We start from the raw sequence: 17,112 nt of genomic DNA, 5'->3' as shown, positions 1-17,112 counted from the left end.
AGATAAGGATAAAGCTGAAAAAAAATCTTAGGAGCTTTAATGGTCTCAACGCTAAAAATGCTTAATCAATGCAGAGCAGCAATCAAGGAAGTCCATAGAAAGTTCCACTATAAAACAGAACAGTTGATTACAAATTGTAATTAAACTGTACAGTGCTCCAGTGAGACCAGACTTTGAGTACTGTGTGCATTTCTGGCCACAGAAAGATGAAGGAGACATTTAGTGCATGAGACAGGTTCCTCAGTCTTAAAGATCTGAGTTATGAGGAAAGTTGGGGTCATCAGACTTGAAATGTGATGTCCAAGAGGTGATCTTTTACGGATATGCAACATTATTAAACACAATTAAAAATATAAGTTTCCAAAATTACTTTAAATGCAATTGAAGGAGACAAAGGGTCACAGTTCTAAACTAGTAAAAGGCAAATTTAAGATTATCAGGAAGTTTGCTTTTTTGTATCAAGATAATCAACTCATGAAACAGACTCCTGATTGGAATCTTGGAAGTGAAAACCCTACAATTATTTAAGAAGAAATTGGATGCTATATTCTGGATTGATATCTAAGACATAATTCTTATGAAATTTACTATTGTTAAAGGAAATAGCAATTTTTAAAACAGTGGAAGCAGGCTCGTAGGGGCTATGTGTAGGTTTTGTTTGTGTGTGAGGGAGTATAATTTAATTAGACTGAAGACAGTCAGGACTGCAAGGTTTAAATCATCAAAGGTTAAAGGTGTTAAGTAGTGGGTTCCAAGTAAATAGGTTAGAGCTAAAATTTGCATTTCTAAATAAGCTGAGAGGTTGAATTTCAAAGGAAAACATTAGCATCTTGCAGGAGTTCATAGGTAAACAAATAGTGGGGATATCATTTTTTTATTGACCCAAAAGCAAAGACAAGATGGAAAAAAGAAAGATCTTATATTTGGAAGGGTTTGAGTTTCAAAGGGATGCAAGAACAATGGGTAAAGGTGAAAGAGGAAAAACATATTTAAGTAATGATTGAAAGCTGTATGTGGGTGGCCATGTGAGATCTTGAAGAATGTGTTGTGAAGTAGCAGCTTCTAGCCACCCCAGAGAAGTGCTAGCTTGCTCCAGAAAGCAAGATTTTGTTACAAGCCTTGGATTTCCATTGTCAAGGGATAGGGGGAGAGAAGCTTGTGACACACTTCCCCTATAGCAACAGTGGGTGCCTTGCAGTAATATTACTGGATGTTTTATAGATTAAGAATCTCTAGGGATGGTTGCCTGTAAAAGGGTGTTTATTTGCGAGTCTAGTCAAGTAGAAATATTTTGGGAAGTGTTATAAGACTGTATTTAACTATGTAACTATAATCTTTGTACAGGTTTTCTTTTCTTTTGTTAATAAATGTTTCAATTTAATATTTAAAATCTACAAAAGTGGCAGTGGAATCTTTACTTCTGGCTTCAATACACATACCTTCTTCTAATAAATACAAATTGCAAAATTGTTGTGATAGCCTGACCAAGTTTCCCATTGGGATTTGGCCAGCCCGACAAATACTACCTGCCATATCATAACACTATATTAAAGTTATATATGCCAAGCCCTCCAGATTTTGTGTATCATCATTCTGTGACAGTTATTCTGACATGTGCATTAGATGTAGAATTTCATAAGCTTCAACTCCCTGTATCTCTATCACAGCATCAAAGATGAGAAAATTTGCTTTGTTCCGACTTTCTGTGGGCTCCACCACTGGAGATTGACTACAGGTACATTGTCTCAAAACCAACAACCTCTGGACCAAGTCCCTGCTGGATTTCAAATCTTGCCAGTTTTCAGAGAAAAAAAAATGGAACCTTAATTCAATTAATAGGAGACACATCAAATCAAGCGAGTAAGATTCTTTTTATTATTTTTGAATAAAGAATGCATTGTAGGGAAGAAATAACATTTGAAAAAAGGTAAGCAAGACTGACTCTGCTGGATTCAAAGTATGGGCATGATAGTGAAGCTACCTGTATGCGTGGAACGGATCAATCAGCAATTTCAAAGAATTTCAAGCGCAGTGCATGGAATGGATCTTACTGGTTAAAAGTCAAAATGAGGACCCTTGGCCTGGTTCACCTTCATTGTGTGTCGGCTAAAATGCCAGTGAGGAAATTACTCTGGAATGCTCTTGGGAAGTCCATTAGCGCGAAACATAGTGACTCAGGCTAGGTTGGGCAGATCAGGCCAAGCTGGGTCAAGGGTTGCTCAGACTACTTGGAGCTCAGGAAAAGACCAGTGTGTGAATCCAATAACTAGTCTGGTGGGTGCAAAACCATGCCAACGTGGCACCTAGCCAAATTGTCTTGTTATTTTACTCATTTAATAACAATTAAAATTGATATTTGCAATGTCTTGTTTTCGGACAACTATGGTTTTTGGATAACTGGATTGAGATACTATACCTGATGCAGAAACACATATACATGCCAGGATCCTGGTTTTTGTAATAAATTTTTAAAAATCTCTAACTTTGAGAAGTCCTCTAACACTTCAACAATCTAATTTAATTAAATTACCACTCATTTATCCTCGGTGAATTATACATAAAAAGTCCATCTTTAGGGTATCTGATTAGTTAAGAAGAACCACACAACCACTAAATCTGAACTCTGATTGGCTAACCAAAAGAGCAAACCAGTGACCAATCAGGTCCAAAACTCTCATTTCACACTAAATTGAAAACTTAAGTAAACTGAAACAACGCTTAGTTATTTGAAAGTTGTAACTTAAAGTTGAGCTAAGTAAGTTGAATGAGCTAGAAATTTAAAAGTTTAAGTTGTCAGCCTGGTCAAAGCTGTAACTCACTTATGAGCAAGCCAAGTTGCAAGTGCCCGACGCCTTGGTCTACTGAATTTCAAACTTTTAATAAAATTCATTGCCATGGGAGATCAACTAGTGTTAGGTTTGAAAGAAAATCAGTTTACCTGATTCCTCTCTGACATAAGGAACTCTATTTGGGTTCCTGGCAATCCAAGTTCAATGTAGGTTTTCACCAAACGTAGATCTGCACTGTTACCTAAAAACAGGAAAGCAAAACATGAACATTTTTGTTTTAAACTGACAAGGGTTTTTTTTTAAAAGCATTCTTAATATGAAGTTTGCTATAAGTGGACATTACCATTGTGGCTTTAGGAAATCTGCAGATCTAACAGCCTAGGTTAAACTATATTAACTGAGCATTCCACACAAGTTCATGGAGGAAGATAGAAGATTAGCCAAATCAGACACTTGAAGCTTTTCCATTTTCTTCACTGTACATAGTTCTATTAAAAACTGCTGAATATAATTCGTTCTCACTATGGTTCCTAATATTCAGCACCATTGTTTGCTTGCCAGTTCAGATTAAACAAATTTGAAGGCCGGCAAGAATTACAAATTGTTGCTCCATTGACACCAGCTTTTCAAAAATTTTTTGCATGAATTCTGAATCTTGGCTACAATGTCTGGAGGTGGTTTAAGATGTATTTGATCACCTTCTGTGCATTTCCAAGTTACCAGCTCTACAGTGGACCTGGCAAAGGATTTTAATGTATTTTGGCTAGTCATTTTCCAGTTTGGTAATGGTGCCTGGTGTCATGGAAAACCTTAAAGCAGGGAAGGATTAAGTTATAGAGGGAAGAAATGATTCTTAGAAACAAATAGTCCATTAGTAAAATACTTTTATTATAATGTGGTTATTGTATGAAAGAAATAGGCAACTTCTCTGCCAGAAGCAACTTAACCCAAGTTACTAGGTTACTGATCAATAGATTAAAAATCACAATACTGAAATGGTAAAGAATGAGTATGCCACTATAAGAGTATATTATTATACAACAATGAAATACGCAGTTTTGAGCTTTTGTATAAAAGCAGGCCAGCAATTGCCACAAATTTGTAAGTGTTTAAATAAAGACCCACAATGTAAAAAGCTTCTCTAATGTGTTAACTATTTTAAACCAGGATGTTGCATTCTTTCTTGATCATTTAAAATTAATTTATTCAGAAAAGGATGGCAGTAAATATTCATTCTTTGGGAGAGAAAAAATGTTAGCTTTGAAATCTAAATGTTTATGTTGACAGCGCATAATCAATGAAAAATTCATCAGAAAACTCTTCAACAGGCAATATTCCATGCGAACTTTTAACCCTCAGTTTCCCAACAGATCCAGGGAAACCCTCATCTCCGTTTTACCAGTTTTATCTTCAGCGTCTGTGCTGTGATGTTAAAAATTCTACTGCTTATACTAACTCAAAACATCAAGAACAATTTTATTCTTGCAATTTCAATGTGATAAGTTACTAAGAAAACAAGTTTAAATTAAAGTAAAATACAAACACTCCAATGCTGCTCACTCGGACATCTCAATTCTTCCATTCTCATTTTATCTTTCTCTATAATTTTTTGTATGACTTTTTACCTATTTTCCTTTCCTACTGTAAATTAAATTTACCCTATTTCCACAATTCACAAGCTCTTGTTTGCCCATTTTGGCTCATTCAGGTGTAAGTTGACTCTTAAGGCCAATTTTTTGAGATGCCAAGGTCATTACACAACTTTCACCCTTTGATATGCAAAATCAAAAGATGTTTATCGAAGGCCCAGTGTCTGGATAAGATACATGGTGAATTCCTGGCATACACTTGGTAACTGTAGTTTGATGCCTCTTCCAGACATCCCCAGCATCACAGATGCCAGTCTTCACCCAATTTGATTCACTCCACGTGATATCAAGAAATGACTGAAGGCACTGGATACTGCAAAGGCTATGGGCCCTGACAATATTCCTGCAATAGTACTGAAGACTTGTGCTCCAGAACTTTGCCGTGCCCCTATCCAAGTTGGTCCAGTACAGCTACGACACTGGCAACTACCAGTAGGAAAATTGCCCAGGTATGTCCTGTACACAAAAAGCAGGACAAATTCAACCTGGCAAATCACCACCCCATCAGTCTACTCTCGTTCATCAATCAAGTGAGGAAAGGGGTCATCAGCAATGCTATCAAGCAGCATTTGCTTAATAATAACCTGCTCAATGACACTCAGTTTGGGTTCCGCCAGGGCCAGTCAGCTTCTGACTTTATCCCAGTCTTGGTTCAAACATGGACAAAAGAGCTGAACTCCAAAGGTGAGCTGAGAGTGAGTGCCCTTGACGTCAAGGCAGCATTTGACAGAGTGGCAATAAGGAGCCCTAGCAAAACTGGATTCAATGGGAATTGGGACCCCCCCCTCCCAGTTGGGGTCCTCCCCTGGTTGGAGTCATACCTAGTACAAAGGTTGTGGTTGTGGAGGTCAATCATCTCAGCTTCAGGACATCACTGTGGGAGTTCCTCAGGGTAATGTCCTAGGCCCAACCGTCTTCAGTTGCAGCATCAATGACCTTCCTTCCATCATAAGGTCGGAAGTGGGAATGTTCGCTGATGATTGCACTATGTTCAGCACCATTCATGACTCCTCAGATATTGAATCAGTCCATGTCCAAATGCAGCAAAGACCTGGACAACATCCAGACTTGTACTAACAAGTGGCAAGTAACATTTGTGCCACACAAGTGCCAGGCAGTGACCATCTCCAAAACAAGAGAGAATCAAACCATCGCCCCTTGACATTCAATGCCATTACCATCACTTAATCTCCCATGATGAGCATCCTGAGGTTACCATTGACCAGAAACTGAAAGACTGGCGATATAAATACTGTGGCTAGAACAGCAGGTCAGGGGCTAGGAATCCTGCGGCGAGTAACTCACCTCCTGACTCCCCAAAGCCTGTTCACCACCTACAAGGCACAAGACAGGAGTGTGATGGAATACTCTCCACTGACCTGGATGAGTGCAGCTCCAACAACATTCAAGAAACTTGACACCATCCAGGACAAAGCAGCCCACTTGATTGCCACCTCATTCACAAACATTCACTCCCTCCACCACCGACGCACAGTAGCAGCAGTGTGTAACATCTACAAGATGCACTGCAGGAACTCACCAAGCCCCCTTCAACAGCACTTTCCAAACCCATGACCGCTTCCATCAAAATCCTGGAACTCCCTCCCTAACAGCACAGTGGGTATACCTACACCACAGGGAGTGCAGCGGTTCAAGACGACAGCTCACCACCAACTTAACAAGGGCAATTAGGGATGGGCAATAAATGCTGGCCTAGCCAGTGATGTTCATATCCCATAAACAAATTAAAAAAAAAATCTTAAGCAGAGATCTAAAACAGTTTCACTGAATATTTGTTGAACTCTGTGCTTCCCTGCCCAAAATAAACACCATACACCATTTCCTATTTGAAAGATTAGAATGAGGATCTCTGTTCTCTCAGATGGATGCAAAAAAATCCTATGATACTATTTTTAAAAAAAGCAAAGTTGTCCTTTGCGTCTGAGCCACTATTAATCCTTAAACCAGCATCATTAAAAAAAGCTACTTGTATTCATTTTGCTATTCATGGGGCCTTGATATGCAGAAATTGGCTGCTTCATTTTCTACATTACAATAGTGACTACACTTTGGAAATAATTAATTGGATGTAAAGCACCTTGCCATGTCCTATGGCTGTGAAAGGCAATAAATAAAGCAGATTAAAATAAACCCCTCATTCGAATTGTTTGCAATGGTATATTCTAAAAAAATCTAGGGTAAAGATAGCAGAGGCACTATTCAACATATTTCATAGTTTGTTAAAAAAAGGGCATGGTTCTAGAGAACTAGTGGATAGCTAATGTCATACATATATTTAAGGAAATAAACCATATACAGAAAGTTATAGACCAGTCAGTTTATTTTTAGTAGGAAAAATAATAGAATACCTACTAAAGGGAAAAAAAGAGAAAAATATCTAGAAACCAAAAATACAATGATGAATAGTCAGCATGGATTTCAAAAGGGAAATTCTTGCTTGACCAACCTCAATGAATTATTTGAATAGGTAACAGAGAGTAGACAAGGGTGATACATTGGATATGATCATTCAAACAGTACCACATAATAGACGAATGAAGAAAGTCAGAGCATGAGGAGTGAGGGGACAAGTATTACGTTTTGGTTAAGAAAATTAAGGAGGTCTCATATTATCTGGTAAAGGAGCAAAGTTTTCTGAGATACAAACATGGAAGTTCTTAAAAATTGTGAACCAGGTTAATAAGACCATAACAAAAGCAAACCAAGTATTAGGACAGAATGAGAAGTAATGCTAAACTTGTCTTGAACCTTGGTTAGACCACATTGAAATTATTTTATGCAGTGATGGTTGCCATATTATAAAAAGAAATGAGATGAACAGCAGGAAGTGCAAAAAAGTGCTACAAGGATTAACTCAGAAGTGCAAGATTACTCCTATCAAGTAAAGATGAACAGGTTGAGTGTCTCTCCTCTCGAAGAGAGTAAGCTGAAGAATGATCTAATCAAGACCTCTGAAATTATGAAAGGTTCTGACAGAGTAGATGGATAGTGTATTGCCTGCAGGGAAGACCAAAACTAGAGACCATCAAGATAAGATGATTGTCAAGAAATCAAAAAGAGAATTCAGAAAGAAAGATCTTTATCTTGAGAGTGATGGGGATGTGGAACATACAAGGATTGAGATTAATAGTTTGCATGCACTTAAGCATATGAGGGGGAAGGGAGTAGAGAGTTACGCTGCTAATTAAATGAGAGAGGACAGAAGGAGGCTCAAGTGGAAAGCCGGCATGGAATGGTTGAGTCTACTGCTTCTGCGCTGTATATTTCATGTAATTCTACGCAATACAAGTTCTTCCTTTTGTACTAATGCAGAAAGCAGTTTTATATGGCTTCTGAAAAACATACCATGTAATACAAGAAATGGCACTAACTTCTTTTGAGACACAGTGGCCTGAAGTTTCCACCAGGCTGTGCTGTTTTTTCTCTCAGTGCAATTCATCCAAAATCAGCTGATGCAGCACAAAAGATTGTGGAACTTCAAGCACAAATTACATCCAGTTTCTATGATCTTTTTGCTAGTTTAAAAACCATCACACCACAAGCTGGCTCTGCCATAAATTGGCGAGGGATTAATCCATAGCATGCTTCTGCTAATTGTGCCTGTTTGTAGGTCTTTGAGGAGGCTCTTAAAATTAAGGTTTTTTTTAGTGCAAATGCATCAAATGGCATCTTCTAAAAGCTTTTGAATATAATTTTGGAATTTACTAAGAAACTTACTACTGCACCCTGATATGCCAGATATAGTTGCGTAACCATTTTTGAAATCAAATTTTTGGCAAAAAGTTAAGGGGTTTTATACGGGTAATGTTTTTGCTTACCTTCACTTAAAACACACCTAACATGGCTCTCAAAAGAATCTACAAGGTAACTGGGGAAGTGATGCCCATGCCAGCCGTTAATTGTCTGAAAATCTCTGTTTTTATTAAGAACCATCTCTCATCACTCTCACTCCCCAACTCAGCAGCTCAGGAGACTGACCCTGTGATCTCATCACTGCTCAGGGGTCAACACAAGGGCCATGCAGTTTGAAAATGTCATGGTGACGGCCCTCAGTGTTTGATCTAGGCCTTTGTGCAGGGAGATTGCATTCATAAGGATCCAATTGGCAATGCCCAAGCCTCTCCTCTCCTCCCTAGTAAGACTGAACTCAATGGTTGACGACCAGGGTGTTCATTTTTTTTAATGTGATCATTATTCAATAAAAAAGTTCCGCTTACCCTATTTCCTCCAATTCCTACATGTCAATTAAGACAGGAACATGTAGAATGATTTTGATTTTTTGTGGGGAGTTTGCCCTTGCTTTTCCTTGTGCAATCTTTATTTCTCTTCTCTGATCTGTCAGTTTCTCCCCACAAAAAATCAAAATCATTCTACATGTTCCTGTCTTAATTGACATGTAGGAACTGGAGGAAATAGGGTAAGTGGAACTTTTTTATTGAATAATGCAACATAAAAATAGTATAAGGGTGGTAAGACTGGAACCAATTAAGGACCAAAAGGAGACGCACGGAGACAGGTGGCATGGTTGAGGTATAAATTAATGCTTTGCATCTGCCTTTACCAAGGAAGAAGATGCTGCCAGGGCCATTGTGAAAGTGGAGGTAGTTCAGACACTTTAAGGCTTTAAAATTGATAAAGGGGAAATATTGGATAGGCTGTCAGTACTTAAAGTTGAGAAGGCACCAGGACTGGATGAGATGCATTCAAGGATACTGCAGGAAATGAGAGTGGAAATTGTGGAGGCACTGACCATAATTTTCCAATCTTCTTTAGGCTCAGGTGGTGCTAGAAACCCTTGTTCAAAAAAAGAATGGAATGATAAGCGTAGCAACTACAGAAGCTTCGAGAAACGATAATTTGGAACAAATTTAATAGTCACTTGGGTAAATACAGGTTAATTAGGAAAAGACAGCATGGAATTGTTAAGGGCAAGTCATGTTTAACAAACTTGCTGGAGGTTTTTTGATGAGGTAACAGTGAGGGTTGTTGATGGTAATGCTACTGCTGTAGTCTACATGGACTTCTAAAAGTCATTTGATAAAGTGCCGCACAACAGACTTGTGAGTAAAGTTAGAGCTCATGGAATAAAGTGGACAGTAGCAATATGGAGATAAAATTGGCTGAGTGACAGGAACTGAAGAGTTAATTAACGTTTAAGAAGGTTGATACTGGAGTTCCCCAGGGATTGGTGTTAGGACCCCCACTTTTCCTGACATATAGTAATGACCTAGACCATTGGTGTACAGGGCACAATTTCAAAATTTACGGATGATACAAAACTTAAGTATTGTGAACTGTGAGGAGGATTTTAGTAAACTTCAAAAGGATTTAGACAAAGAGTGGACAAATGATCCACGAAATTTAATGCACAGAAGTGTGATGTGATCATTTTGGTAGAAGAAATATGCAGAGACAATATAAAATAAAGGCTACAATTTAAGGGGGCACAGGCGCAGAGGGACCTGGGTATAAATGTGCATAAATCACTTAAGGTAGCATGTTGAGAGAGGAGTTAATAAAGCATACAAAGCCCTGGGTTTTATTAATAGAGGCATAGAGTACAAAAGCAAGAAGGTTATGTTAAACCTGTATAAAACACTGGTTCGGCCTCAAATGGAGTATTGTATCCAGATCCGAGGAGAGAATTTAAACCAAGGCTGTAGGTTATCTGCCTTGTTTGGCTTGGCACCGCACTTTAGGAACGATGTGAAGGCATTAGAGAGAATGTAGATGTTATGAAATAGAGATTGTTTAAGTAAGTTTTATTTGTATTTGTGGGTTAGTTTTAAAGTTTAAGGTTGATTTGTATTTCTGTATCTGTGTGTTAAGAAAGGTCAAATTGAGTTTTAGTTTCACTTTATAAAATACCTGCATTTCTAATGAGAGTTTTACGACTCTAAGCCAAGCAAAGCAAACAAGAGAAAAAAAAAAACCTGGGCTGTTGCTTAGCAACAGGGGTCCAGAGAGGCAGCCCCCCCCCCCCACCCCCCCCCCCCCATAGATACACACAGAAGAAACTAGAAACAACAGTTTGATTGGGAAGCTTTTTGAGTTCAGTTGGTTTTGAAAATAGCTGCCAGGAGAGACTGCAGCAAAGGGGACAGATAGTCCCAAGCCAAAGGAGAGACCCCAAAATCCAGGGGAGTGGAACAGGAGAAAGTCCCAAGCAGAGCTTCTAGTCAAAGGAATGAAAGGAACCTGGAAGTGAGGGGCACAGAGAAAGAATCCAAGCTTCAGATTTAAAGAGACAAAAGCTGCAGAAAGATTTAAAGCGAGAACAGTTTGCAAGAGGCCAGAAGGTCCAAAGAAACAACTAAAGGTCTGTAACTCTTTGCTATGGGCATGTGAAACAGTGGTGTACTGTTGATGGCTGAGTCAGAGTGAGTATGCTTGAATGCATGTGGTAACCCACAGGAGAGGAACATCGGAAGGGGAGTTCAAAACCCTGGAGGTGAACCCTTGCGGAAGGCATCTGAGAGAAAGCATTGGTTTGGGAGAAGATTCCAAGGCGAGGTCTTGGAGAGTGGAGATTATAAACCCTCATGTGACTGACAGAGTGCAATGAGACCAGTTGGCTCATGGTGTGACAATCGTCTCGGGGAAGTTGAGGAGTGATCCATATCATCTGGTTGAGGTGGCATCAATCACTTGGTTTCAGAGTGTGGTGTGTCTGACCACAGGCTGTCTATTGGTTTACATGGACTGTGTACTTGCCGTGGACGTTAGAGTATAAGATAGCTTTTGTAACTTGTGTTATCCTTACAAATCTGTATATATCTGTAAAAGTATAGTTGTGGGTGAATGTAATATAGCTCATCTTTTCTTGTTTAATAAATGTTTTATGCTTTTAATAAAAGTTCATTAACTGACTCTGGTGACTCTGTTCAGCAGCCCCTCTCCACAAATCTAAACAAACAAATAAAAGTTAGGATCTATCAAGCTGGGTTCCACCCTGGGATCAGACTTGTCCAGTGGAATCAGAGTCAACTGAGGCTTTCAAGAGGGAATTGAATTATTATCTGAAAAGGAAGAATGTACAGGGTTACAGGTAGCACCAGCACAGCCACAATAGGCCGAATGTCCTCCTTCAATGCTGTAACCATTCTGTGAATTGAGGTTTATGACGTGATTGTAGGGATTACACTTTGGTTCTGAAATTTTTGGGCCTTGATTCCTGAAAACTAGGATTGAGTTTTACACAAGGTATATGGAAAACTCTGGCTTTTGGGCCAAAAATCATGGGGTTGCCTTTTATGTGAAATCAACATTTAAATGAGAACATGCGGTAACTAGTGAAGCTTTTAAAACAAAAGCAAAATAATGCAAGATTTGGAAGAAGTTATTTAAAAAATAGGTTACTCACAAGTGGTGAGCTAAACATTCACTTAAAAATGCTTATTTTTTATGATAACCTTATTTTTTTATGATAACCTTATTTCAGCTGTATTAATCGGACTGTACCAAGTTACCACTCTTAACCATATCAGGATATTCTTAAAGCAAACTTGAAAAAATTATGTTCTAAATGATTGACTTTTTGTGCTGGTTCATAGTAGATTTTACATTTTGTTCATATGCCAATAAATTGAGGAAAAAGCTTCACAAAACTGGCACAGTTTTGGGTGTAATTTGCAGCAGGTTGCCGATTGTATGCAAAGCAGGAACTTACATGCAGAATCCCATATCCTACAGTGACAAGGGGCATTGTGTCATAAAACTAACATTTTTTCATTATATTATTGTGGTTTATTGTAAAGTAGGTTTATGGGTATGAGTGTAGATGGTTCTGTCTGCGAGATTTAATTGAATTAAGAGTCAGGTAGACTGCAAGCTTGAAATTATCAAAAGAAGTTAGGGGTAAAAGGCATTTGAAATGCTAATGAGTAAACATGGATGAGGTCTTAGCATGTAGGGTGTGAAGAAAATTTGCATTTTTAGATAAGTGAAGGGGTTTTTAGATTTCAAGGAGATGATAGAATGTTTACAACTAATAAGGTGAGCAAGGCCAAGCAGTATGTTTGTTTTTCCCAAAGGTACTGACTATACTGGCAATATTAAAGATTTTTATATTGTGAGAAAAATAAATTTCCAAATACATATAGAACAATGGAATTTACAGATTAAAGAAAAAGAAACTTATGTAAAGGAGGATGGAAGGTTATGTTGTGAGGCCATGTAAGAACTAAAAGGACCGTGTAAAACAGCCTTGGGGAAGCCTCCAGCCCACTTTTGCAGAAGTCTGCTGTGTCCAGTAACCAAAGGTGGAAGAAAGCCTTTGGAATTCCACTGTCGAGTAGGTGCTATGGTAAGCTTGCTGGGTTGCCTATTTAAGTTTAAGATCTACTTTTGGACTGTGGCCTTAAAGGGGGTGTATAGTTGGGAGCCAGGTTAATTAGGAGTTTTGGGATTTGTTATTGTATTAAGTAACTGTAATCTTCTGTATGTGCTTGAAATCTTTTCTTCTGTTAATGAATGTTTTAATTTCATTTTTAAAATCTCTAAAGGTGTTGGTGGACTCATTACTTCTGAATTCAATGCACAAACCTTCTCATAATAAATACAAATTGTAAAACAGTTCTGATAGCGTGGCCAAGTTTCCCTTGTGGATCTGGTCTGCCTGGCATACATCAACTGCTTGTCATAATAATTGTTACGTTAGTGTGGTTGTTCCGTTGCCCAAACACACTTAAATGCTTGGGCAATCATTATTTTCTTTCCACTATAATTAAAAAATTAACAAGAATCATGAATAAATGAAGCAAATTTTTTTGTTTAGCCATTAAAGTCCATTTGGTATGCACACTATAAATGTCTGTATTTGCTATTTATCAAAAATACCACTGAAATATGGCAAAAGTACAAGTGCATCAACATACACCCAAGAGGCTATACCCATGAGGAGAGAATTTAAACCAAGGCTATATATTATCTGCATTTTTTTGGCTGAACAGACTATGCACTTTTAAGGAGGGCATTGCCGACTACTTGGCCAAGCTTTTATTGAGCATAGCCTAATTGACATAGTGTTACATTAAGCAATTAAAGGGGGAAAAAAACTTAATGACTAGAACATGTTACTAATGTACATAGCAAGACTAAACTCAGAACTTTAATAAGCCTCTTTTGCATGCTGCCTGAATGCATGTAAACAAAATTGCACAACGGAAAGTAAATTCTGTGCTGACAAAAAATTCCCACAAGTTCAAAATTTAAAGAACAAGTCAAAAAATTGGAAAAAAAAAACAAATTTCTGAATGAAAATGGGAACCACTTCTGGGGAGGAAAAAATCTTACTTTCATAATCACACTGATTACAAGGGCTGATAACAGTACTTTAATCACCCTCCAAGCAATTATGCACTTATACCTGAGAACCAATTTTACTTGTGTCAAATGTCTAATATGTTACTCATTCTCCTCACAGTTGCACAAAAAAATGAGTTACTTTTTTGTTTAAGGATAATGTGTGCAGAATAGAACATGTGACCCTATACTCTTTAATTTTCAAACTTAATATTTTCTATTTTGAAGGAGATAAATTCATTACTAAATGTTGTTTTGGATTTCCTTTTCTATTGCACGGCTGTTCCAAGTCATGACTATATGTGGAACCCGTGAGTGGTTAACGCAAAATCAATGCTTTAGCCCTGCATAGATGTTGGTCTGAAAATTACCAAGCTAAATAAGATTAATATCAATAAGGTGCTAAGTTTTCTAGATCAATTGTGTGATGCACGAAGAGGGGTGTAATGTGAATGAATAAAAGAATGCAACAAGCAAAAGACAAGTACACCATGAATGATAGTCCACTGGCAAAGGTAAGTAGAAAATAATTACTCACAAACTGAAAGATTCTAGTCAACACAAAGCTCCTAACAAGATCTGGGATGCATTTCAAGGATATTCCATTACATAAACATAAATTATTCAATCATTCTATAATTGAAAGTTTAATTTAATTAAATAAGTAATTTAATTCTGGGAAATACGTGCTCTAAAACAAAAAGTAATGCATTCTCAATGGTCCCAGAAGAGCAACAGGGCATGATTCGAGGATTTAATAACCCATGTTATGAAGGCTCTCAGAAATAAACTTGTTTTCACTGGCTAAAAAAAAATGCCTGGGCATGATGGAGGTGTTTAAAAAACTAGGATAATATATGAAGAAGTGATCTTTATAACAGTCATTTGGCATTTTGATCTAATTAACACCTGTTCACCCTGTTTTCTTTCAAAGGAGGTTACTGGCCATTCCTGTTTATTTTCAGCCCCTTTTCTATGTTCCAATAAAATGTTTAGCTTTCATTTTTGAGTTGTGAAGGTCTGTAGCCCAAAATATTAAATCATCTGTTTTTTCCTCAGATGCTAACTAATCTGTGTTCTTTTTTGTTTTTTTTGTTTCTACTTGACTTTTTAAAAAAAAGTTAACTGGCTTACACAGCATTTTTGTATATTTAATTAACACAGGATTTAGTAGATAATGTATGTGCATTATTTCATGTCACTGGTACAGTAGTTCTTTATGCTTTTATGAGTTTTCTATGTAATGTTATAGGATCAAAGACATTATTATTGGAGTTTAGATGGATACTTGGCTGATCTTTCAAAAGGAGGGTTTTCTGAAGATCCCATTAGGCCTCTTCAACGTGCCAAATTAGTGAGAAAGCTGATGAACTCCTGCTTTCAATAAATAGATCCAAAGATTCAAATGAAAGGGCACTACTAAACTGGATGTTTTTAAGAGCAAGATTTTGTCATTCAAGTAACTAAAATCCAAACTCACCTAAGGACCTAAATAGTTGAGGTACTTTGTTCAGTTTATTCTTGGATAAACAAAAATAAAATCATACACTTCTTCCAAGATCCAGTAGCATATTCCACCTCCTTCTTCACATGGTCTTCAGGACCATGCCCTAAGAGGGCGTTGGTGACCATGGACTTCTATTGGACTGGTCTATGATTATGCCTGGCAAGGTACTGCAGTGGTCGCTGTTGCCTTCTGCAGTTTGGCTAGCCAGGATGGTCTCCCACTCTTACCACCTGCCATCAGGCATATTGGAAGGATTTGCAGACTGATAATTAACCTCTGTGGCCAAGTTATGAATGCACCTTCTGTGGCCATCAAGTCCCGAAGTGGGACTTGAACATGGAGTTTCTGGCCCAGAGGTAGAGGCGCTACCACTGCGCCGCAAGAACTCCTTGTAGCATACTACAATTCCAAAAGTTGCACCCTTCAATTACAAAAATGCACAGAAACATATCTCTGCCCAATATACTATCCTATCTCCACATCAAGTAAGAAAGAGAGCGTGAGAAGGACTGAGCATGGAGCGGGCATAAGAGAGCGCAGGAGAGAGCTGGACATCAATTCGAAAGCAGCAGAAAGGAGCAAGTGCAGAGTGGGGCATAAAAGAGTGCAGCAGAGAGAGCAAGACTTCACTTTGACAGCGTTCGGAAAGAAAAATTGAGGTATAACATCACAAGTGATTATTTCCTATTTTTCTTATCTAAACTAGGGAATAAAACTAGTGGGTCTTATATTCCTTTTTTTAAAGTAAAGTTTATTACTACTAGTAATTTGTATTAAGTATTAGGGTTTATCATTTTTCACAAGGTTTATTAATATTGGTAAGATTTATGAGCAATAGTAAGGTTATTAGCTAACAGATAAGAGAAATGGCAGGGCTGCTCCAACCTCTAGAGTGCTTATTCTGTACTACGTGGGAACTCCAGGATGCTTCCTGCGTCCTGGATAACCATTTGCGCAGGAAGTGCCATCAGGAGCAGCAGCTTGAGCTCCAAGAACAGCTGATGTCACTGTGGTGCATTTGTGAAGTTGAGAGCTTCATCGATAGTACGTTTATAGATGTGGTTACCCTGGAGCTTAAGAATATGCAGGGAGAGATAGAATGGGTGACCACCAGATAATCAAGTAGAAAAAGGCAGGTAGTGCAGGAGTCCCCTGAGTTCTGAATATTGATGAGTGATGATTCAACTGGGGCATGCAGCCAGAGCCAAATCCATGGCACAACTGGTGGCTAAGCTGTACAGAGTGTACAAGGAAGACTGGAAGAGCGATAGTGATAGGTGATTTGATAGTTAGGGAATAGTTAGATGTGAATTCAGGATGGTGCGTTGCCTCCCTGCTGCCAGCGTCAGGGATGTAATTGAATGGTTGTAGAGCACCCTGGTTAAGTGGGGTTGCTGGGGGCGGGGGTGGTGGGCAGGGCTGTAGTGGTGGCAAATAGCCAGCAGTTATGGCCCACATTGGTACGAACGATACAGGAAGATGGATGCGGTCCTGCGATCGGAATTTAGGGAGCTAGGTAGGAAATTAGAAGTAGGACCTCAAAAGTAGTCATCCCCAGATTACTCCCAGTGCCATGTACAAGTGAATATAAAAATAAGAGGATAAAGTAGATGAATGCATGGCTGGAAAGATGGTTCAGGAGGGAGGGCTTTAGGTTCTTGGGAGATTAGGGCCAGCTCTGGGGAAGATGGGACCAGTGCAGGCTGGACAGGTTGCAATTGAACAGAGATGGGACTGAGTTCCTTGCGAGGTGATTTGCTAGTGGTATTGGGGAGGGGTCAAGCTAACTTGGCAAGGACGTGGGAACCAGGAGGAAATATCGGAGATGAATATCGAGGTTCAC

General features: G+C 38.5%; 1 protein-coding gene across 7 annotated transcripts in view; it reads right to left on the bottom strand.

Moving 5' to 3' along the window:
* Positions 1 to 17,112, bottom strand: part of fam135a (family with sequence similarity 135 member A) — a 259,444-nt gene that overhangs the window by 27,034 nt on the left and 215,298 nt on the right. For all 7 annotated transcript variants that reach the window (XM_041187897.1, XM_041187900.1, XM_041187895.1 and 4 more), the window contains one exon: positions 2,939 to 3,030. In XM_041187897.1, coding sequence (XP_041043831.1) covers positions 2,939 to 3,030 — 92 coding nt within the window. The remainder of the gene's footprint in view (positions 1 to 2,938; positions 3,031 to 17,112) is intronic.

Source organism: Carcharodon carcharias, chromosome 5, assembly GCF_017639515.1.
Source record: "Carcharodon carcharias isolate sCarCar2 chromosome 5, sCarCar2.pri, whole genome shotgun sequence".
NCBI classification, from domain to species: Eukaryota; Metazoa; Chordata; class Chondrichthyes; order Lamniformes; family Lamnidae; genus Carcharodon; species Carcharodon carcharias.
Note: the sequence above shows the minus strand (reverse complement) of the source record. Positions and strands in the feature narration are given on the sequence as shown.